This window comes from Vipera ursinii (assembly GCF_947247035.1).
Source record: "Vipera ursinii genome assembly, chromosome: 4".
NCBI lineage: Eukaryota > Metazoa > Chordata > Lepidosauria > Squamata > Viperidae > Vipera > Vipera ursinii.
Window position 1 is genome coordinate 64,479,560 of NC_139514.1, and position 24,080 is coordinate 64,503,639.

Below are 24,080 nucleotides of genomic sequence, written 5' to 3' on the forward strand. Positions count from 1 at the left end.
AAATGACATTAGGAAAAGTTGTGAGGAGAAGCAAAGATCTAAGGAAAATCAAAAGCAGAAAGAAAGAATTGAGGAGGAACTTATGGAAAGTAAGTACCTCACACGGAAAGAACATATTTCTGCTAATAATCACTACGAATGTATAGGAACCAAAGCTACTTTTAAAGAAATTCATAAAATACATTATAAATGTTACATGCAATATATACAGATTTCTCCACTCCAAGTTCACAATATACAGAGGTTTCTACCAGAAGTTCAACATCAAGAGATTGTATATCAGCTGGAAAAAAGGTCAGGGCCTGGTGAATGTCGAAGCCACTGTCATGGATGAAACTCAGAGCATGCAGGAACACATCAGTAAGCTACTGAGAGAATGCCTGAAACAGCAGTACACATGGGGAAAAAAATCAAGCAGAAGTTTCACGGCAAGACAAGACTCTACGACATACCACTGACAGATAGCTGAGGTGGCAGACATTGGGAAATTCTATCAGTGGCAGGACTAAAAGATAGCACTGAGGCCCTGATCACAGCAGCACAAGAACAGGTACTAAGCTCCAGATTCAGAGAAGTAGAGATCTTTCACGTTAGACATGAACCAAAGTGCAGACTATGCAAAGAGGCCTCAGTGACAATCCAACATATATTGAAAAGAATATGAGATGCAAACAGGAACAGCAAATGCTGAATGGTGCAACCAAGTAGCTGGCATTCTGTACAGGAACTTCTGTAGAGAATATAGGCTGAAGCAGGCATGTCAAACTCGCAACATAATGTGACACTGTGTGACGTAGCGTGACTTTTTCCCCATTTTTTTTAATCCCATTTATATCCCGCCCTTCTCCGAAGACTCAGGGCGGCTTACAATCTAAGCATAAATCAATGTGCTTAGCAATGGGGTGGGAGCGGTTTCAGTATGATGCATCTGGCTTGCGGGCTGGCAGTTTGACATGCCTGGGCTAGAGTCTAGACCACAGGTCTACAACCCGCGGCTCCAGAGCCGCATGCGGCTCTTTCAGCCGTCTCTTGCGGCTCCCAGTCCTCTGCCATGTGCAGTCCAAAAAAAAGAGGGTGGGACTGAAAAAGTTCAACCAATCAATTCAAATATGCAGGGTAGGTGCATATCTCGCCTTGGCTCCACTCTTCAGTCAAACCCTGTTCTGTGCATGCGCGCATGTACGCACATGCACACACATTTTTTGCAGCTCCCAGTTTTTCCTTTTGTGAGGGAACCGGTTCCGAGTGGCTCTTTCACTGTTTCAGGTTGCTGACCCCTGGTGTAGACCCTCCTAAGTCTATATGGGAAAACCTACAGACAGTTGTGGAGAATAAGAGGGCTAAGATCCTGTGGGACTTTCAGATCCAGGCAGACAGGCGAGTATTTTTTAGTGATTGGTAAAGTCAACAAAATATAATTACCTTATCCTTCAGGAAATTAGTTTAAAGATGCTATCTATCTATCTATCTATCTATCTATCTATCTATCTATCTATCTATCTATCTATCTATCTAATTTATATAGTTGCTCATCTCACAGAGTAAGTGATTCCAGGTGGTTCAGAACAAGTTAAAACATATGAAGATTCTCCAAACATTCTTCCATCAGAATACACTGGAAACACTAACAAAGATTGGAAATATATTATATTTAATGTGTTCTTTTATAATACATATATTACCAAAATCTAAACCTATGCTCATCAACTTGAAATCAGCTATTTTGAAATGCTAGTAACATTCTCTATTAATACATAGTAAAGCATAAGCATATTCACAAATCTGACATGAGAATAACAAAATCGCAAGTATTGTATTTATAATGATCATTTTAAGTTAATTTTCCAGCAATATGTTAAATCAGCATCTCTATAATAAAGAACACTGGAGGTAATATTTCGTATAGTTTTAAAACAAAAATTACATCTTAAGAAAATATTACAATTCAGATATTTTTAGCAGTTTGCAATTCTCATGGAACTGAACAAACACTGAAATCAAGACATTGTCATGTCTTGTCATAGTCTTCTAAATAAACACTGTTCCCTAATTAGGGGCAACCATGTTGGTGGCACAGTTCAAAGATACTCTGGGGGAAAAAGTGACTTTTGCCCACTTATTATGCAACAACACCAGAACTTGTGTTATTATACAATTTTGTAAAAATAAACACTGCATTTATGATATATGATATATATGATATATATGGTGTGTGTATATGTATATATGTGTATGTGTGTGTGTGTGTGTGTGTGTATATATATATATATATATATATATATATATATATATATATATATATATATATATATATATATATATATATATATATATATATATATATATATATATATATATATATATATATATATATATATAAATATAAAGGTAAAGGTTCCCCCGCACATGCGTGATAGTCGTTTCCAACTCTAGGGGCCGGTGCTCATCTCCGTTTCAAAGCCGAAGCACCAGCGCTTGTCCAAGAACGTCTCTGTGGTCATGTGGCCGGCATGACTAGACACCAAAGGCGCACAGAACGCTGTTACCTTCCCACCATAGTGCTCCCTATTTTTCTACTTGCATTTTTACGTGCTTTCGAACTGCTAGGTTGGCAGAAGCTGGGACAAGTAACAGGCACTCACTCTGCTATGCGACACTCAGGATTTGACCCGCCAAACTGCCAACCTTCTGATCGACAAGCTCAGCGTCCTAACCCACTGAGCCGCCGCGTCCCATATATATATTCCAGAAGCATGGTACCACATGCTTCTCCCAGAAGAAGGAAGCTGAAGCCACCAGCCTGATGATGACGGATGGGATTCCGTCGAAACGTTGCTCCTACACCTTCAACTGTACGCGGGGAAAAACCCGAATGACCAAAGATATATATATATATATATATATATATATATATATATATATATATATATATATATATATATATATGTGTGTGTGTGTGTGTGTGTGTGTGTGTGTGTGTGTGTGTGTGTGTGTGTGTGTTTTCTGAGGTTTTCGCGGGTGGTTTTTCCCCGCGTAGAACTAAAGGTGTAGGGGCGACGTTTCGACGGAATCCCATCCGTCATCATCAGGCTGGTGGCTTCTGCTTCCTTCTTCCGGGTTCGAATCTCAGATAAAGGGTATGACTAACTGATGAGAACATAAAGAGTTCGAAATGATCATCTTAGCCTCCCAAATTCTTTATTAGCAATTTGAATAATTTGCACAAATAATGAGCTGTCATAAGTTGACTAGTTCCTGTGGATAAGCCCTGAGCCGGGCCAAAACAGGAATGAAAGAGTTAATTAGCAAGGTCCATTCAAAAAGCCTTGACAAATACTTAAACATACATATATATATATATATATATATATATATATATATATATATATATATATATATATATATATATATATATATATATATATATATATATATACATACACACACACACACACACACACACACACACACACACACATATACATATGTGTGTGTGTGTGTGTGTGTGTATGCACTCCTTAGCAACCGGGGAGTGCGTGCGTGTGCAGGACTGCCCTGCCGGCTCCCGCCCGACGCCTCCGCCGATGCTGCTTCAAGAGGGAAGAGCGTGAGGAGCCTGCCATGGCTCCCCGAGGACTCCTTATGAGCCGGGGAGCACGCGCGTATGCAGGACTGCCCTGCCGGCTCCCACCAGACGCCAGCCTGCCCTGCTTCCTCCACAGTGAGAGGGGAGGGTGTGCCTACCCGGGCTCGCTGACTTGCAGCCAAGCCGGAGCCGAAAGGGGCTTTTCCTTCCACCCAACCTTTGGAATAGACGCAAGAGCTCCCGGGGTCTGGCGTTTGCAAGGGGGAGGGGAAGGGGCTGAGAGGCTCTTGGGGGTAGGAAGGGAAAGTCACGTTGGAGGGGGGACTGGACTAAGGAGGCTTGAAGTTGCTTTGCAAGAACGGGGGCACTCGATTGATTTATGTACTATTTTCCGGCGTATAAGACGACTGGGCATATAAGATGACCCAACTTTTGAGATGATTTTCATGGGTTAAAAAGTCATCTTATACGCCGGAAAATACGGTATATTTCCCCAAATACTAATATATTGCCAAACTAGAAAATGCATTTTTAAAGGGCACTGTAATTGATTTTTAAATAGCAAAACTAGTGTATACTAAAAAGTTTATGGCATTTCCAAAGATGCTACTTTATAAGTGCTATTGTTAATCCACTTTTTTATTACTTCTATTTGGATAACACAGTCTATATTTCTGAAATTCATCAAGCTATGTATGCAAAGTTCAGTATGTGTTTGCAACTATTTTTGGAAAACTTTTTAAAATTTTAATTAGGCAAGAAACTTTTAAAATTATTACCATATAATATTAATTCTCAGAATAGGTTCTCTGAGTGTACTCTCTTGCAACATTTCAGTTATAAAACTACAACCCTAAAGGGAACTAAAGGAAAGCTTTAGCTTAGTGGTTGCTACGGTGCTTCTCAGAAAGAACTTCATGAAATAGTGAGGTCACTCTGACCCCATACACCAAAGAGAAGAAACAGTTTCACTCTTCTGTTGACAGAAAAAGCACCAAAGATAGCAGTCACTAATACCCGGTGTATCTGGGTTTGTTTCTCTTTTCTTTCCTTTCTATCAATGTTGACCGCATGAACTATGTTATCAATTCAACTTGAAATACGATTGTTAATGCAATTGATTTTCAGCTGAAAAATAGGACAAAGGGATTTAAGGAAGCAAATACAATTTTCCTACTGTTAATGCAAACTACCTGTAATACAACCATTTTGGTAATTGGATACTGGTCTTTGACCATAATAAAGATTACTTTTGATTTGATTTTTTATCACTATGAGAAAAATTGCTGCAGAAAGGTACTTGCATCTTCTGTAGCATTTTATAAATAAGCCTCTATGCTATCATTTATTAGTCTGAAATTTGAAGTACTTCAGAAATTAATACTAATACTTCAAAAGTGATTTGGATACTGTTTCAAATTTAGTTAAAATATTTCAATTAAATTTCCAAAACTAGCAGCAACTATAACATGTAAGACTGGTTCAGAGAATACAATGTCAGTGAGATACTAGTATATTAGAGATAAACAGTGTGATAATACGCCCCCTTCCTCAATCACCAACTTCTTCTACAGCTTGGAAAAATACTCTGATTTTTTAAGTCTTAATTTCTGTGAGTTTAAAAACTGTGATTTAAGACCTTCCACTAAATAACGATATAAAAGAAAAAACTCTTCTCATATCTTGGTCTAAACTAAACTCTTAGTTGTCCTAGTTCAGAAATTTAAGAAACCAAAATACTAAGATGCTTAAGAAACTAAATCAGGAATGGGAGGTAGAATATGAGGCAGGATCAACTCAGCCTAATGCTATTCCAGATTAATTAAACCATGATTTAGTATTTCAAGAACATTTCATTTAACCAGGTCATTTTTTATTAAATATAATGATTCAATCAGGAAAAGATGTGGTTAAAACAGACTAAAACTAAGTTACTCACACTGTAATATTCTTTTATAAAACTTCTTATATCCAAGATTAACTTGTTGTTAAACTGCATAGAGTAATTTAAAAGATTTTCATTACATCCTTCTGGGTTGCAGCATAGCACACTGGCTTTAAGCTTTCCACCCTGGAAATAAAAAATCAAAATCAAAATTTGGCTAAACATGTTGAAAGCAACTTTGCAATAGGATCTCATGCAAGAACACATTTTTAAAATATACAGAGTGATACCTCTATCTTAGCATTTTGTTGATAACTGATTTTACATGCTACATTGAATACATGAATATTACTGGAACATTTGCAAACTTGGTACCCAAACGTAATTTCCAATATATCTCTCAGGAATGAGACTAACATAAATAAAAAATCATAACGAATATACTGTAGATATCAGACAGACTTTGAGACTCCCCTTCCTATTACTGCTTAAAAATTGTACTTTTACGATCTAATCCAACAATTTCTGCACTAAAAGCATTAAGTAATTCCAGGTGGAAAAGACTGCAGAGCTTGACGTCCGCTCTTCTTACACTTAGACCATCTGTAAGTTGTCAAGCCTCTATGCAATTAACTATCTTATTTACAGCTGTAATGAAACAAAGTCAAGGATTTACCAAGTATTGGCTGATCTCTGTCTGCCTTTTCTTCCCACTTGCTTCCAACAACTGCTTTGTTTTGATTCAAAGAACACAGAACATCTGCTGTTTGTCCAAATTAACTTAAAATAATTACTTTTAATTTAGATAAAGAATTTATTTGCTTTAACTTTCAAGGTTTTCACTATCCCACAGCCTGCTAATTTGCCAATAACTAGTGCATGCATAACATTGCAATGGAGTTAAATAGCTGGCTCTATTTCAAGTTCTGATCCAAGGTCACAGATACATTTTTGGCAGTACTTCTGAACGTGAATTCACCCCGATGTGTCTTTATGTCTGATGTATAAAAGACAGCAGGAAAGATAATATTTATGGAACTGCTATATAGAAGGAAAGAGAAATGTAAAAATACAAATAGTTATGCAGAAAAAAATCCTCTCCTCTTAAGTAGTTTGATTTAGAATAACTAAATGTCATCTAAATAGACTTTATTATGTGGGCAGTCTGAGATACCAGCAATGTGAAATATTCTGCACAATTGCCAAAACGACATGAAAAAACAGGCAAAATTAATTTGAGGTTAATATATAAAAGCCAATCATTATTAAAACTCTAATGGGAGGGGGTGTTGTTCACTTAGTATTTTGTCCAAAGCTGAGTTCTGTTTAAAAATTGTAAACACCATATACTAACCAAGTGCCGAAAGACATTATCATAAATATTTTCTGTCCCACATTTTGGACAAGCAAACTTGAATCTCTTGCAGTCTTTATATTTTTCTTCATCAGTTTGCTGAACTGGGCCACCAAGCAAATCATCTTTTTCATCTTTATGGTAATGTTGATGGACTTTGAACTGTGAGGGATCCATACCTGTTAATAAGAAATATAAATTCAAAGTCTAAAGAAAGCAATTCTTTGCCACACAAGCTTCAAATGGGAATCGCAAAATCCAAAATAGAACTGAATTCTCACAATGAGATGTTAAAAAAAATAGAATACATTTTCTCATTTTAACCTAGAGTAAAGATCCGAGCAACATGATGAAATTACCTATCTTTTCACACAAAATTGCTTTATAAATAAAGCAAGCACAATGCATAATCTATCATGGGGAGTATGCAATAGAACATTTGTTTATGAACATGCTACTTTTAGAGAATAGATTTATTGCTATTTTCTTAAGTAACACAGAGAATTTTGAATAAAATTGTGCATCTTTATTAGAAAACAGAATGGCATCATTAAAATGAAAGAGAGAATATAAAAACCCATTAAAAGAAGCCTGGCTGGACTGTTATTAGACACTTCTTTAAGACTGTACACAACTGCCAACTCAGACTTCAATGCAGTGGTCGATTTCATTTTGGCTCAGTGGTTAACAGCATGTAGTTTCAATCTAATGCAGTCGTTAAAATTCAGCAATAGCATTTAAAAAATCAGAATTGAAGACAAAAAAGCACTTTTGATTACTAGGATCCAGAAAGTTTTTTTTTTTTAAAAAATGAGCACCTACTATTCATTTTTGTACAAATATGTTTTGTATTTAGAAATGTACAATAAGCAGCAGGATAGATTAAAATTCTCAGATAAAGAGTACTATAACAGAGAAACATAGAAAAAATAATTTAGATGAATACTGCTACGGAGACAAACCATACAAGAAAGAAAGAAAGAAAGAAAGAAAGAAAGAAAGAAAGAAAGAAAGGAAGGAAGGAAGGAAGGAAGGAAGGAAGGAAGGAAGGAAGGAAGGAAGGAAGGAAGGAAGGAAGGAAGGAAGGAAGGATACACATTTTATCTCAAGAAAATTTGGCAATATACATTCCATAAGCATTTCTATTTCTAGTGATGAAAGAGAAGAATTTATTCCAGTGAGGAATAAAATTATAAGTACTTTCTACAGAGTAAAATACATTTATCCTTGTCATATACACAACTTGTTTCGATAAAGATCTCTTTGTTTAAATTCATTGATTTGATGACACTTATGTTTGGCACTAATCTCTAATTTTATGACTTTCTAAAAAAGAATGTTTAATATTCAATTAAAATTAGTTCATGTGTTTATTAGGAGTGCAAGCTACATACCACCTTTGCTGAAGCAATTATGCAATGCTTTTCATACATATCACTGTGACTTTTGATTCTATTCTGGAGCCTGGTTAAGGAATTGAACTCTGAGAACTGGTACCCATTTTATCTACTTAATGCTTTAGAAGGTCATTGCCATAAAATATTATGTACTTGGATTCTTAAAATACTATTAATAAAATGAATTGAAATTCTGATTATCAATTATCAATCAAAGATAGTAAGACTATGATAAATTTTAAACATACACACACCTTCAATAAAGAATGCTAACTGAAACATTACTGAAAATTATTTTCTATTGTAATATTTTAAATTAATTTTTAAAAAACCTTGAACTATATTTACACTTTGGTTATTATAATTAATAACAAGTACAGCACAGGTAATTAAAAAACAGCTAGATACAGATTTAGAAGTAGAAATTTAGTTATATCAGTGAAATCCCATCAACAACAATTAATGCCATAAAATCACAATCAAGATCCTGAGTCAATAAAGCATTTAAATAAACAGAAAGGCAACCTGTTCTAGAAGTATAATTTCAAATAAATAATAACATTGTATTTCTATCACAATTATTACTTGCTGCATTAACTCACTTTTGAGCAATAATTTCAGTATCTCCAAAGTCTTGAAAAAATTAAGTTAGCTAATAGCACATTTCAAATCTACAAGGACCGATTTGAGTATCTAAACCCAGAAAATTTATTCATATTTATATCGTGGATGCCTCTGTCAAAATTCATTCTACTCTACTTTCTCACACATGCTTTCTAAAACTGATCAAATTATGGGAAGTAAAGTCAAACAATCACTTTAACCACAAACGGATGTATTATGTTGGAAGTCATTATATTCTGTCATTTAATGGCAGTAAAAGCCCAGTAATCCTTGATCTGATCACACCTTGGGGAAAATATAAAAATGTAAAATCTTAGTTATTACATAATATTTGCTAAGTTATTATGTAATAATTGCTAGGGTAATTATGCCTAGTAGTCATACACTTATATCAAAATTTTACTGAGTTTCAATTGGCAAGATGATTAAATGCATTATTTCAAAAATTATATTTTTTAAAAAAAATAAATTGATTAAAAAGCCTTACTTCTGTATATGCAAGTTTAAAGTTAATCACTTTGTAGCTTAATTCATGAAATATTTTGAGAAACAAATTGAAAATAGTGTCTAGTGCTGCCATCTAGAGGTTTCCAGTCTGAATTTATAAAAATAACAATTGTTTTCAAGTGCTTGGACCATGATTATTCACCCTACAAAACTCAACTTTAAAAAATATTAAATTATGAAAAATGTACATGATACAAATAAAGGTTGCTATTTTGCAAATTGATTGTAACATTGTACTCAGTAGAAATCTATTTATTTGGCTAAAAAAAAATCCCAACCAACAAATAAATAAATAAAGTTTTGTTGTTTAACCCCAACTTTACTTAAAAGCCCGGGGGTGGTGGGGGGGAGAATTGGCAATTCTATGCTCACAAGACCAATAGATACTGCTCCACTGATCCTCAAAATTAAAACAAAATTTAGTTTAAATTTTTAAATGGCCAAAATCCAAGCTCACATATGAGATATCATAAGTTTGTACTCTTTTGTATTTATTTTAAATGAACATACTGCTTTTATTTTATTTTAACTTTCCTTATATGATGCCACCTACATCAGGTAAAAACACAATTAAGTTTGCTAATTGAAGAGACAACTATCGTGGTGACAAGCCTTTCTAGAGCAGCTCTCCTACTCTGGGCTATGATCCCTCTCCCCAGGAAAGTGGCATGAAGAACTCGAAGGAGGAGGTTGTATAATCTAATCCAGAATGAATATTCACGGATGCTTGTGGCAGTTTGCATAGTCAAGAAAAGCAAAGGTATAATACATTTTGACAGTATTCTGGCTACCATAAAATTACAGGTGGGTCCTTCCTTAGCGGTTGTTTTGTACAGTGACTGTTCAGTTACACTAGTAGTGAAAAAGGTAACTATGCAACCTGTCCTCACATTTGTGATGTTTGCAGCTCCGTTAGTGCAAAGAAAAGCCAGTTTGGCCTAATGGTTAAGCCGGCTGGCTAGAAAGCAAGAGACTATGATTTCTAGTCCCGCCTCAGCCATGAAAGCCAGATGGGTGACTTTGGGCCAGGCACTCTCTCTCTCATCCCAACCCACCTCACAGGGTTGTTGTTGTGGAGAAAATAGGAGGAGGAAGATGTGTTAGATATTTCCACTCTGGGTTGTTTGCAAAAAATGAGGACCCAGATTGTTGGGGGCAATTAAGCTGACTTTGTAATAATGCCGCTTGGGGGGTGTGTGAAAGCCCTAATAAGCAGGCATATACATAGAATGAAGGCTACTGCTAAGCTTGTAAGCCGCCCTGAGTCTTCGGAGAAGGGCGGGATATAAATGGAATTAAAATAAAAATAAAATAAAAAATAAATAAAAGTAAGGTCATCAGCATAGCCTTCAGTTTTACTTTGTGACCACACTTAGCAATCAAGTTGCTGGTCTCAGTTGTGGTCTCTGAAGGAAGACTACCTATATGTATTTATTGGAGGGTTCTTTCCTTCATCTTTTGGAAGCTGTAATACATAACCATTAAGGGGTTCTGCCATACAAGATTCAGTAATGATTATGAAATTCTGCAAAAAAATATCCCCTGATTTATTGATTTCAAAAAGCCAAATCAGGCTCAAAAACAGCTGTTTGTAATGTAATGCATATAACAACATGACTTTGGTCCTCCTGAGATCCCGCAGATATTACACTAGTGAAAAATTACTGCCCTATACAGTAATTAGATCTTCAGTAATGAAGAACTCCTCTGAAGTCAAACTCTTCTCTAGAAGAAGTAACCATCACTGTTATACCCCAAAACAGGTTTGAATGTATCTGCAAAAAGACATTAAAGTCAACAGCAGTTTTCACAAGTTCACATCATTCGGATTATGGGTCTTTCTTCAAAAGAGATAGAAACATACAACACTTTTAGTAGGACTCACCTACAGAAATATTCTAAGTTTATATTCCCTTCAACAAACAAGCTAGACTTCTCCAATTAGCATAAAGTTTGATATCCTAGCTGAGAATTCAAATATATCTGGCGGTCAGAAGATTAGGATAGTCTGAACAAAGCCATAATATTCCAACTAGATAACTTTCTCATAAACTAATCCAAAATCTTCCCTGAGAAATGTGGATTAAGTTGGTTTGGATTTCTTAATACAGAATTAACCTTTAAAGTCAGTAATGACACAGGATTTAACATCATGATCTCTATTTAAAGTATCAAGCTGCACTTGGCTTATAATTACTTTATAACCAAAGCACTGATTAACCCAAACACTGATTGATGTTTCATATGTTATTCATCTTTTCCATTAGGCTCCATAAGTACCATCTGATCAAAATATAGGGTACACATTTAAAGAACAAGACAACCTGTTGTATATGTTTAAAATATTGCAATGTATTGTTTTAACAGCAGTTTGGGTTTACCATGACTGGGCTAGTTTCATTAAAGAATTTGCGAGCAGTAGAAAACTATGGATGGACATTTCTGCTGCTAGTTTAAGATTGCAGGAAAGGCCATATAAGATTTCAAAAGATTAGTACAGGTAGTCCTCAACTTACAACAATTCATTTAGTGACTGTCTGAAGCTACAACAGCACTGAAATAAGTGGTTTATGACCATTTTTCACACTTAATGATCGTTGCATCCCCATGGCCATGTTATTTACATTCGGATGCTTGACAATTAGTTCACATTTATGACGGTTGCTGTGTCCCGGGGTCATGTGATTACCTTTTGCAACCTTCCGACAAGCGAAGTCAATGGAGAATTTATATTCACTTAACAGCCATGTTACTAACTTAACAACTGAAATGATTCACTTAACAAATGTGGCAAGAAAAGTCGTAAAGTCGGGCAAATCTTACTTAACAAATTTCTCACTTCGCAACATAAATTTTGGCTCAATTGCGGTCATAAGTTGAGGACTACCTGTCCTATGGGATTGTTGTAATCTTCAATTTTTCAACGTTTCATAAATATCTGTCGCACAAGGCCAGATGATTTTAGTTATCATTAGATGTCATATATAGATGTATACTGTATAAATGTACCCACACAGCAGATCTTTTATTTCTTGATCTCTCCCAAGAATACTTTATAACACAAAAATATATTCTCGTAACACATATGAATTCTCACATTTTTATTCGCCACACAGTATCAATATTAAGCACGAGTACTTGAAAAATAAACACTACAATACTTACCAAGCCACGCTGCAATAAGAACAGAATCAATTCCATCTATGGGTTCACAGATACGAGCTACTACTGGATGAATTTGTTGTGACAAGTAATACTGAACATCAATAGTAAGATTTGCTTGTTTCTTCAGTTGTTCCGGAGCATATGCTCTCTGGCTGGCACTCAGATTTGATCCATCCTTCATCAAAAGAATGAATGAATTTACTGGCACAATTTGTAATCACCCCCTTCCCCTTTCTGGTCAGTCATGACTTCTGGTAACAGCTCGGACAAATCCATGCAGTTTTCTTGCAACATTTTTGGAAATGGTTTCCAATTGCCTTTCTTAGGGTGAGAGAGAGGGATTGCCACAAAACTAGCTAGGTTGGCAGGACTAGAACTCAATCTGCTGTTAGTCCACCGCCTTTAACTATTGCACAAGACTGGCTGGTTGTCCTTCATTTACAAAAAGCATATAAAAAGTAGTGTAATATTTATTTACCATTATTATACTATACTGATTAGTTTTGTTTTTGTTTCTAAGTGGGAAAAAGATGCTTTAAAAATAGCAAAAATGCTTTTACCTGACAGATAACATATGACACTGTGTCCCCAGCTTTCAGCTTTCTACCCTCCTGAGAATTCATCCACAAGGCGACATGCACATGAGGCAAGCTTTTCTTGTCTGGGTAATCTTGGGGATCTTTTGTCAATGCCTATAGGTCAAAGAAATGTGCTACTGAATTATATGTGCCATACAGAATACTGTAACATTAAGTGATCCTTTAAAAAATATTGTCATAATCACTATTCCTTTCTGACTGCCACTCTAGGAAAAATTTATTTATTTATTTATGTTTGCTGCCCATCTCACTGCAAGGTGACCCTGGGTGGCTTACAATATCAAAATAAAATCATAAATGTATTTACAATTCAAATAATTGCCATGAAGCCTAGAGATAAATTTGCTTTTAAAAGAAAATGCTTTGCTCCTCAGAGATCCTTTAGATAGATGGGCAGCTACGTACATTTGCTCAATTAATTTAAGGATATTTGCAGGTTGTCTTTAGGAGAATAAAGACTTCAAAGTAACCAAAGCAATTGATCATTCTTAAAATGTAACATTAAAATTTCATATTTACTCAGCTTGTTTTCTGTCGAACAAATAATTGGACATAGTGACATAGTGGACATTCACTTTTAACATGTATTTAGATGTGCTTATATATACTATATATATATATATATATATATATATATATATATATATATATATAGGCAAGAGAGCTTTATTATTCTATTATGGCCAATAGCAACGACAGCTTGAAAATAAAAGCAGGATTCTCTCTTCAGCAAAATCTTTATTCTTACCTGCCTACCATCATAATTTACTCTACCCATCTGCTGTAAGAGTAATTTACAATCAGAGTAAGTGGAGAAGAAAATCATGATTGCAAAAATGAAGCAATATTCTACTTATTCCTTCCCCTTTCTAGAAAAACACTGCTTTCATTTAAACAATGGACACATCCAAGACATATCTGGGCATGTCCAGAAATACATTAATGTCTATGCTGAATATAAGTTTATAAGCAGTAATAATACACAGGCTGAGAAATATAGATTAAGGGAAAAAAGTTTAGAGACAATATATATAATAATACAGAAAAAAGCAGGTTTTGTTTGGATTACTCAAAGTTCTAAATAATTTAATTCTGGATACCCTAGAGCAGACATGTCAAACTCGCAACATCACGTGACGTCACGCAACGTATCGGAGCTTTTTCGCCATTGCCGGCAATGGGGTGGGAATAGCTTCCTGATGACGCATCCGGCCCACGGGCCGGCAGTTTGACACCCCTGGCCTAGAGAAACCCTGTTTTATTATTTCTCCTTCAAGACATACATTTTTACATGCTGTTAGAATTAAAATAAATAAATATTTGTAGATTTCTGAACCATGTGGCTTTACTATGAAGGTAGTAAGTAGGTAGTAAACATAAGAAATGGACACCAATGGAGAGTTCCATGGATATATTCAAACTGATTCATGTATAATATCAACAAACAATATTAATCACCTTATTGATCTCATATTGTTTTATCGGAATAAGGTTATTTGTGACATTTTCTCCAATTTCTATTAACCTTCTTTGGATATTTTCTACAATTACATCTCGAGATTGGTCAGAAAGGATCTGGCCAATTATATAGCTGTAAAAAAAGACATAAGATATCACACATTAAGATAATATACCTTTATAAAATTTACAACATATTCATAAATTCCATTAAGTTGCTGTAATCTCGCCACAAAAATTACTGGTTGCTACTAATATTGGCAAAGAATGCAGGCTAATAGCCAATGTTATACTAGTCACATATCTTCTAAAATTGGTGTCATAACTGACTGTATTAATCAATTGTCCATTCCATCAATTTAATTCTCATTAAATATTTGCCATTTATAATTACAAATTTATTAATATATATATATCGGAAAATATTTGTGTCCATTTTTTAATTATTCAATAAGGAAAGAAAACTAACTATTCTCATCTAACTGTAGAAAAACAATACAAGATGGATTTGCAAATCAGAAGGATGTACATTTTACTCTGTTCTTGTCCATCTCATTAAAAAAATTACATTCTCAACTTTCTCTACTACTTTAAACTTTTTCACATAGCTTCCCCAATGAAAACTTGCAGTGAAATTTTCATTAACTGAAGATTTTCTTAATTCCTTATAAAATTCAGTAGTTTTGAACACAAGAATTATTTGTCAGTATTACTATTTCAACAAAGTACATATGTTTATGAGAAAAAGAATCAGCATGTTGTCAGGTTCTACCTTCCCTAACTCTTCTGGCCACACTCATCCTACCTGCCATTCCCCGGCTGCCTTTTCTGCTGCTGTTTCTGTACAAAAATGGAACTCTTCTGCTTAAATTACTGGGAGTCACTCTCAGATCAGACTTTTTTCAACCTCTTTTGCTCTCTCTAGCATAACTATTCATTTGGAGGCATAACTCTCAGAAACAAATGGCCTTCTCTATATGGATTTTTTTTTTACTTGAGAAATTCTACTCAATAGCAAATTCTGCCCTATAACATAGGCCATTTTACTAATACTTGCCAGCTGGCTTCCATATAGATTTATTGAAGGGCTTTTAAAAAATATTCCTAATTAGAAATGAACTAGTATTAGTATTGAACTAAAATTCAAAACTTGTTTATCAGCTGAATGGTTACAGTGCACTTAGAAACACAGATTAACATAGCAATATTTAAAATGTTGTATATACAAAAATAGTCTGTTAAAACTTTCAGAGAAAGAGTAGAATGCATCAAGAGCTACTTACTTTCCAGTCTCTTTTGCAAGATCACACCAATCTCTTCTCACTATGTCCAATCCTTTAAGTTCTTGTTTGGTAATATATTTTCCATCTCCGGCTGGTTCCACAACCAAAGCAGCATATTTCTTCTTTTTTAACAGCAAAAGTGACTTAAAAACGCCATCAACATCTATCTCCAGTAACTTGTACAGTTTATTTACTTCACTTTTAATCTGCAAATATATCACCAATTACTTTTTAAAAATACTTTGCTAAAAGAGTAATATTTAAATATTCTTCAGTTAAAAATTAGCAAGCAAAAAACACTACATAGCAAACATGGCCAATCCACACTACAGAATAGATTAAAAGCACAGTGAAGGCCAGAACATACAACTATATATAAAGTTCTACTTAGATATGGTATGTTGACAGAACAAAGAAAAAAGCATGTGTGATAAAATTGACACAAAATTTCAAAGAAACAGTACCAATGCAACAATGAAAAAAATGGTTGAACAAATCTACCCAGGTAGTCTTCAATTTACAACTAGTTGTTTAGAGCAGAGGTCTCCAACTTTTTTGGCACCAGGGACCAGTTCTGTGGAGAGAGGTTTTTCTGCGGACCAGAGGGTGCGCAGTTTTGTGTGCTGCCTGCATCTCACAGATGGGGCTTTGCTTGTTTGTGCGGCCCAGTTGTTGGCATGCCACAGCCTGGTACTGGTCCACGGACCAGGGCTTGGGGACCTCTGGTTTACAGACCACTTGAAATTACAATAGCACTGAAAAAAGGGACTTATGACTAGTATTCTTATTTAAGACTGTTGGTCCCAATTGTGACAGTAAGTCAGGAATTATTTGTATAATAATGGTGTGAGAGAAGAGAAAATGTTTTATAGATAGTATACAACTTCATTTTAAAGAAAGAAAGAAAGAAAGAAAGAAAGAAAGAAAGAAAGAAAGAAAGAAGGAAGGAAGGAAGGAAGGAAGGAAGGAAGGAAGGAAGGAAGGAAGGAAGAAAGAAAGAAAGAAAGAAAGAAAGAAAGAAAGAAAGAAAGAAAGAAAGAAAGAAAGAAAGAAAGAAAGAAAGAAAGAAAGAGAATCTGGAGAAGAACTACATATTCCTTGGCCAATGGATCTCAATGGAAGGTGATACAATAAAGGAAATTGAATGGTAAGTTAAAAGTGGTTGGCAGGCATTCAGCCAGCTAAGCGTAGTTTCCAAGAACAACCTTCCCCTATGCCTGAAGAGAAAAGTTTTCAATCACTGTGTGCTACCTGCTCTAACATATGCCGGTGAAACATGGACACTAACCTCACAATAGACACAAAAGCTATGAGTGGCACAAAGAGCCATGGAAAGATACATACTCGGCATTACAAGATAAGATAGAAAGACCTGCACATGGATTAGAGAACAAACGAAAATATATGATATCGTCAAGAGAGTAAAAGAATTGAAATGGAAATGGGCTGGTCATATAGCAAGAAGAACTGACGGCAAGTGGACCAAAGCAATCATAGAATGGATCCCACTTGATAAAAAGCATCCATAAAAGAGCCCTAAAACGAGATGGATCAACAACATCAGCAAGTATTGCGAGCCCAATTGGCAAAAGAAAGTTCAGGACTATATTTGTTGGAAACATGCTGAAGAGGCCTTCATTCTGCAGTGCATACACAATGGCTAAAATGATGATACAACTCAATTTAGCCAAAGACAAATCATATGGTAATAATTGCTGTAAAAGCCATGAGAGAGAAGGAACACTATCATACGTGATGGACATACAAAAAATCTCAAGTAATAATACACAGCAACATTCAGAGAACCTTAAGGATCAAGTCTGAAATAAAACCAGTTTTTAAAACTAAGCAAAATTCTAGTATTCTTTACTGATAATTCCATTATCAATAAAAATGCAATAGCTTATTAAGATACAGGTCATCCTTGTTCAGAAACTGCCTTGTTCAGTGACTGTTCAAAGTTATAACTTAGCAACCACTTTGCTTAAAGATCAAGTTGTTATCAATTGTGGTTGCTAGAAAAGCTCTACCTGTATATGCTTATAACTATAAGGACAACATTGGAAAATACTTGGAAAAAATAATAGTACCAGCTATATCAGATTAGCAACTTAAATTAGGATACATGTTAGACAACTTCTTGGGATCCAGATGCCATCTATAAAACATTTTATAAAAATTTTCTCTTAAGTTTTGAGCCTGAGTAAATTTAACATTTCTGACCCAAATTATCTCCCAAGTGTCCAGCGAAATTAGTTCCTGAATATTTTGTGCCCACTTTACAATCTTTAACTAATTCCGCTTCCGAATCCAATTCAATTAAAGCATTATATATCCTCTTTATATGTGCACAATTTAAGTCTCTAATTTGTTTTACTAAATTTTGATCTATAATTGTGATGCCAACCTTTTGATCTAACTTCCACCTAGCTTTCAATTGGGTATATTGAAACCAAGAGTAACTTATGTTTTCTTGTCTTAACTCATCTAATGATTTAAGTTGCCAATCATTCCCTTGCAATCTAAGTAATTCTTTATAAGAAACCATATCCAAACTCACTCCCATAGATACGCCGTCTATCGCGTGTCCAGGAATTCCCCAAATCAGTATTTTATAATTTAACTTATAATAATACTTTTTCCAGACACGCAATAAAGCACTTCTAAGAATATGGGATTTAAAAGCCCTATCCACCTTCTTATCATAAAGCAATTTACAGTCTAAATGTTGGAGATGTGGTAGTTTAGAAGCCACCTATTTTCATATGTGGTGGACTTGTAGAAATATAAAAGCATTTTAGATTAAAATTTGGTGGAACATTCAAAAGATTTTTAAGAGAAAGATAAAGTTCTCTCCGCAATTGTTTTTATTGGGTATTGTTGTAGATTGTGATGTTAAAGAAACCAATTTGATGTTGAATATGATAACAGCAGCACGGTTACTGGTGGGACAATATTGGAAGAAGGATAGTTTGCCTACTATAGAAGAATGGGTGTTTAAAGTTTCGAATCTTGCAGAAAGTCTAAGATTTCTGCTTACTTGAAAGATCATTCACAGGAAAGATATATTTCAGTTTGGAGGAGATGGATAGATTATATTCAGAATAAATATGGGACTAAAAAATTCCATTTAGCTTATGAGTAGATTTTAGAGGGATATTGTTATTGGTACTTTGTATGTAGTTATGTTAAAGGGGAGTTAAAGCACATTATGAATTTGGTTAATTGTATATTATGCATAATTTTTATTTAGAATATGATTATTATAACTATAATCCTGTATTTAGCTCTGGGAAGTGGGGGGGGGGAAGTGGGCGGGTTTGGGGTGAGAGGGATTTGGGGATATATTGTAAAATCTTGTTTTTGTAAAACTCTTTAATAAAAAAAAGATTAGCAACTTAAAGCTACAGAATACGCAGCAATGGCAAAACTAACAGAAGTGAGAAAATCTAGTGCCGATATGTCAAACCCGCGACGTCACATGATGTCACACAACATATTGGAGCTTTTTCTCCATTGCCGGCAATGGAGTGGGCGTGGGTTTGACACCCCTGATCTAATGGGTAATTATGGCTGGCTGATGTCTCCAAAGGAGCAGAAAGACTGAGAACACTGATTGGAAGGTAGATTCTGGCCAGCGTAATCTTCCTGATCTAAGGAAGACTGAGGATGATTTATCTGCATTCTGGGCAGCAGTTCCTCAACCAGAAATGTAAGTTTTTGCAGTCAGCTTGGGAGCAGATCTGCCTGTAGTCCCAGGATTCCATCTATGCTCCTTACAATGGCACTGGAAAAAGTGCCCCGCAAGCCACAGCCAAGCAAGACACCTGCCTGCCCACCCGGTGGCGCTCTTCCTCCTGTCTGAGGTTTTCATTGTTGTGAGCATTTCTGTTGAGGATTGGCAGCGGGAGTGGTGTGTGTGTGTGTGTGTGTTTGCGCGTGTGTGTTTGGTTTTTATTCCCATCTCTGCTGGGTGGTTGCAGCAGGTTTTGGTCACTTCACATGACCCTGGGACACTGTGACTGTCATAAATATGAATCAGTTGCCAAGCATCTGAATGTAAATCACAAGACCCTGGAGATGCTGCAACATTCCAGCTGATTGGCGCTTCTTCTGGGCTCAGAAGCGCCAGGATCAGTGCCGAGCTCCAGCTGGAGCCTGGCGCTGATCCTGGCGCTTCCACTAAGCCCTGAAAGCCCGGAAGAAGCGCTGATCCTGGCGCTTTCAATGAGCCTTGACAGCCCTGCAGCTCCAGCCATCTCTCGCTCAGGCTTGTGCGGTGCTGCCACCAGTTCAGCTCATTCCCCTCCCCCGCTACTTTTCTAGGATGGTTGCGTACCACCTGTCAAGTGCCAATGTACCACAGGTGGTACCCGTATCACTGGTTGAAAAGCCCTGGTCTATATGGACATTAAGCCCTGCCTTCTTCATTTCTTAATCACTTTGGGAAATAATTAATATACAAACATAGAGAGCTTTTCTTTGCAGCAAAAATGGAATACATTGTGATGAAATAAACCTTCTTTTGGGATTAAAATAAGAAAAAAATAAAGAATAGAGACTTTGTTTTAAAGACTCAATAACTGTTAGTAAAAAGATTAAAAGTAAAGTTTAAAACAGATAAGGGAACAATCTCTTTTATTTTTATCATTTTCAACCCCCCAAAAAATGGAAATAAATAAAGACATGCACTAATTCATAAGGTGTATAATTCAAATCAGAGGCTTTTCTTTGGAGGCTGATGGATAATCAGCTGTAAAAAACATGGAACATGCTTTATATATATTATTATTATTATTGCAGCAAGATTATTATACGCTCAAAGGTGTAAAGTTTTGGTACTGCCCATAATGAAGCAATATTTGGTGAAGACGATGGAATTTGCAGTGATGACTAAATTCACTTCTTTGATTAAGGAAAATACATTTATATTCGTCACTGACTGGAAAGCCCTTGTTTACTTTTGGAATGAAACAGAAAAAATGAACTTTTGATTTGTGGTTTTGATTATTGCAAAAACTTTAGGTAATAGAAAAAAGAGAGCTTATTTTTGTAACCATAAAGTAACCGATAATTTTGTAATCATACTTATATTTGTAGCAAAGGAAATGGGAAGCTTCTTCTGTTTATAATTTCTTCTCACTTTTTTCTCTTTCCCTTTCTTTTAGTCTGTCTGTCTGTCTTCCTGCCTGTCTACTTATCTATCTACATACCTACCAAATCCATCTATTCAATTTCTATAGCCACCTTTCTCAGTCAATGACTCTGGGCAGCTTACAATTCAAAAAATATATTACAATTAAAACATTAAAAACATTTTAAACAAAAAACAATAAAAACATCCAAAAGAAATATACATAGCAGCCTACATACTTGGCCAGATAGCAATAAAGCCAGGAAACGGAGCCCTTGACACATTTAGCACCTGAGACTTGGGGAAAATAGCCAGGTTTTCGGGGCCTTATGAAAGGCCAACAGGCTGGGGCCATTCTAATCTCCGAAGGAAGGATGTTCTGTAGAGCAGGGGTCACCGCAGAAAAAGCCCATCTTCTAATCCAGGGCTTTTCAACCTTTTCACCCACTGTACCACTTTTAGGATAAAGCAATATCTGAGTACCACCAGTCGCCCAGCAAGGTGTCAAAAATGTGACGCACACCCCGCAAAAAAGGGAAAAATGATAAAGTACAGGTAGTCCTTGACATATAACAATTCGCTTAGTGACTGTTCAAAGTTACGACGGCACTGAAAAAAGTGGCTTATGACCATTTTTCACACTTATGACCGTTGCAGCATCCCTAGGGTCATGTGATTTACATTCGGATGCTTGGCAACTGATTCATATTTATGATGGTCACATTGTTCCAGGGTCATGTGATCACCTTTTGCAACCTTCTAACAAGCAAAGTTAGTGGGGAAATCATATTCACTTAACAACCATGTTACTAATTTAATTTCTCTCTCTCTCTCTCTCTCTCTCTCTCTCTCTCTCTCTCTCTCTCTCTCTCTCTCTCCCTCTCTTTCTTTCTCTCTCCTTCTCTTTCCCTTTCTCTCTCTCCCTCTATTTCTCTTTCCCTGTCACTATTTCTCCCTTTCTCCCTCCCTCTTTCTCCTTCTATCTCTCCCTCTCTTCCTCTCCCTATTTCTTTCTCCTCTCTCCCTCTTTATTTCTCTCTCTATTTCTCTCCCTCCCTCCCTCCCTCTCCCATTGTCCCTTCCTTCTTTCCTTCATTCTTTCCCTCCCTCTTTGTCCTTCCTTCCTTCCTTCCTTCCTTCCTTCCTTCCTTCCTTCCTTCCTTCCTTCCTTCCTTCCTTCCTTCTTTCCTTCCTTCCTTCCAAATCCATTTTTACCAAGAAACCTGATGCCCACTTAACTCTTTATGAAGCACCAGAGGAAAGTTGGGGAAGATCAATGATACTTGGAGGTTGCTGGCTCATTTAATAAGTTTTATTCCAGCAACAGAAACACCTTGTATTTGCTCAGAGTCAATCCATGCATGCCAACAATGCTGCTGTGGACTGCAGGGCAGGAAGACATCCTTCACACGGGAGGGATGGAAGACGCAGCAAAGCGCCCTTCGCCCCGCTTGCCTTCTGCAGACGGGGGCAGAATTCTGGGTGGGGGGAGATCCAGGGCTGAGGCACACTCGGGGAGGCACACGCCAGCAATTCACAAACAGCTGCTCTTGGGGGACACAGGGCACAAAACCGGCTAGACAGGGCTCGGAGCAGTTGACCGTCCCAGACTACAGCTGTGCTTCCACCTTTCCCAGGGCGGCCCCCGCAGTGGAGCACAGCGCAGGGCACCAGCATGCCTCAGTGCCACAGAAGCGGCCTGCCAGAGCAGCCCCAACTCCTTCACCACCGACAGGCCCTCGTCCCGGAGCCTCCTGCTGCTGGAAACCTGCGGCAACGGCATAGCAGGTCTTGCGAAAAGTGGAGTGGGTGGCGGTGGCTGCTCCCAGCGCCAGCCAAGGGCAAGCAGGGCAAGGCTGCTCCTGCTTGAAAGCCAGGGTTCGGCGGCCAGCAAGGTGCTCACACAGGGCTCTCCGGGGGCTAGCGGGCCGAACGGGGACCGGCCTCCCACTCTCCACGCTAGAGCGGCACCTGCGGAGGTGGTCCTGCGGCCTGGCTTTCTCTTGCAGAAAGCAAGCTGAAACTGAGTGAGTGAGATTGCAGGAGTGCAAGATCGGCGTTTCTGAGCATGCGGTTCTGGCAATCTCACTCGCTCGCTTTCAGCTTGCTTTCTGCAAGCAAGTGGGATGCGCAGGAGCCTGAGATTGGCACGAGTAGGGTTCCTGCAGGGCAGGCCGCCGCCAAGCAGTTTGTTTTCCAGCAGCAAGTGCTGGGAAGGAGCAGAGGGGGAGGAGGCAGAAGGGGGGAGGCGGGGGGAGGAATGCGACCCCGCGTACCACCAGCCAGGTGCTCGCGTACCACCAGTGGTACAAGTACCACCGGTGAAAAGCCCTGTTCTAGTCCGCATCAACAGACACTCTGGCTGAAGGGATCAGCAGCATGCCCATTCTGCTAGATTGAGTTGGATGGGAAAAGGCGATCCCTCAGGTAGCATGGAACATGGTTTTTAACCTAATCCTTTTTGTTAGTTTTTATCTTCTTTGTAAAACTTTTAATAAAATTTATATAAAAAATAACACAAACTTAAATAAATTTAAGCAAAAATGCTTCATTCTTGAAATAATATGTCTTGAAATACATTAAAATATCACCAGCAAGGCAAATATAAAGATTTAGAGTAAGGTTTGTAAAGTTTACATCAATAAGTACTAAAAACCATTTGGAGTACAAAGAAAGGGGAAGTCAGAAATGAGATATTTATCAATATTACTTTTAAGAGGGTTTTGCTTTGCTTTTCCTTTTGATGTTTTTTTAACTTTTAGGAATAATAATATAGCGAAGATTTGGGCACTAAGTTCAAAACTTTATAGTCCTTCCTAATATTATGAAAACAGTTCATAGACATGGTTTACCTTTACTAATATTAAATTGATTCTCTCTCCATTTATAAATATTACTTCATTTTTAAAAATACGTATTTATTTTAAATAAAAATACAAATAATGGGAAAAGATGGCTTTTATGCCTTTACACTTAAGTTTGCAAAATTTGCTAATATTTAGCTGTTGATTTTTTTGACAGTATATGTCAGGCCCAGGCCAAGAACAAAATAAGACAATCCAGCAGCCAAAGTTCAGCCCTTAACTTT

General features: G+C 36.7%; 1 protein-coding gene across 1 annotated transcript in view; it reads right to left on the reverse strand.

The window, feature by feature from the left end:
* The window catches only part of POLA1 (DNA polymerase alpha 1, catalytic subunit), a 267,117-nt gene that overhangs the window by 145,266 nt on the left and 97,771 nt on the right, over window positions 1-24,080 (reverse strand). Inside the window, exons 29-34 of the mRNA XM_083361916.1 lie at window positions 15,859-16,064; window positions 14,576-14,708; window positions 13,079-13,210; window positions 12,519-12,693; window positions 6,826-7,004; window positions 5,526-5,657 (exon numbers count right to left, since the gene is read on the reverse strand). Of these exons, the coding sequence (XP_083218042.1) occupies window positions 5,526-5,657; window positions 6,826-7,004; window positions 12,519-12,693; window positions 13,079-13,210; window positions 14,576-14,708; window positions 15,859-16,064 (957 nt within the window). The remainder of the gene's footprint in view (window positions 1-5,525; window positions 5,658-6,825; window positions 7,005-12,518; window positions 12,694-13,078; window positions 13,211-14,575; window positions 14,709-15,858; window positions 16,065-24,080) is intronic.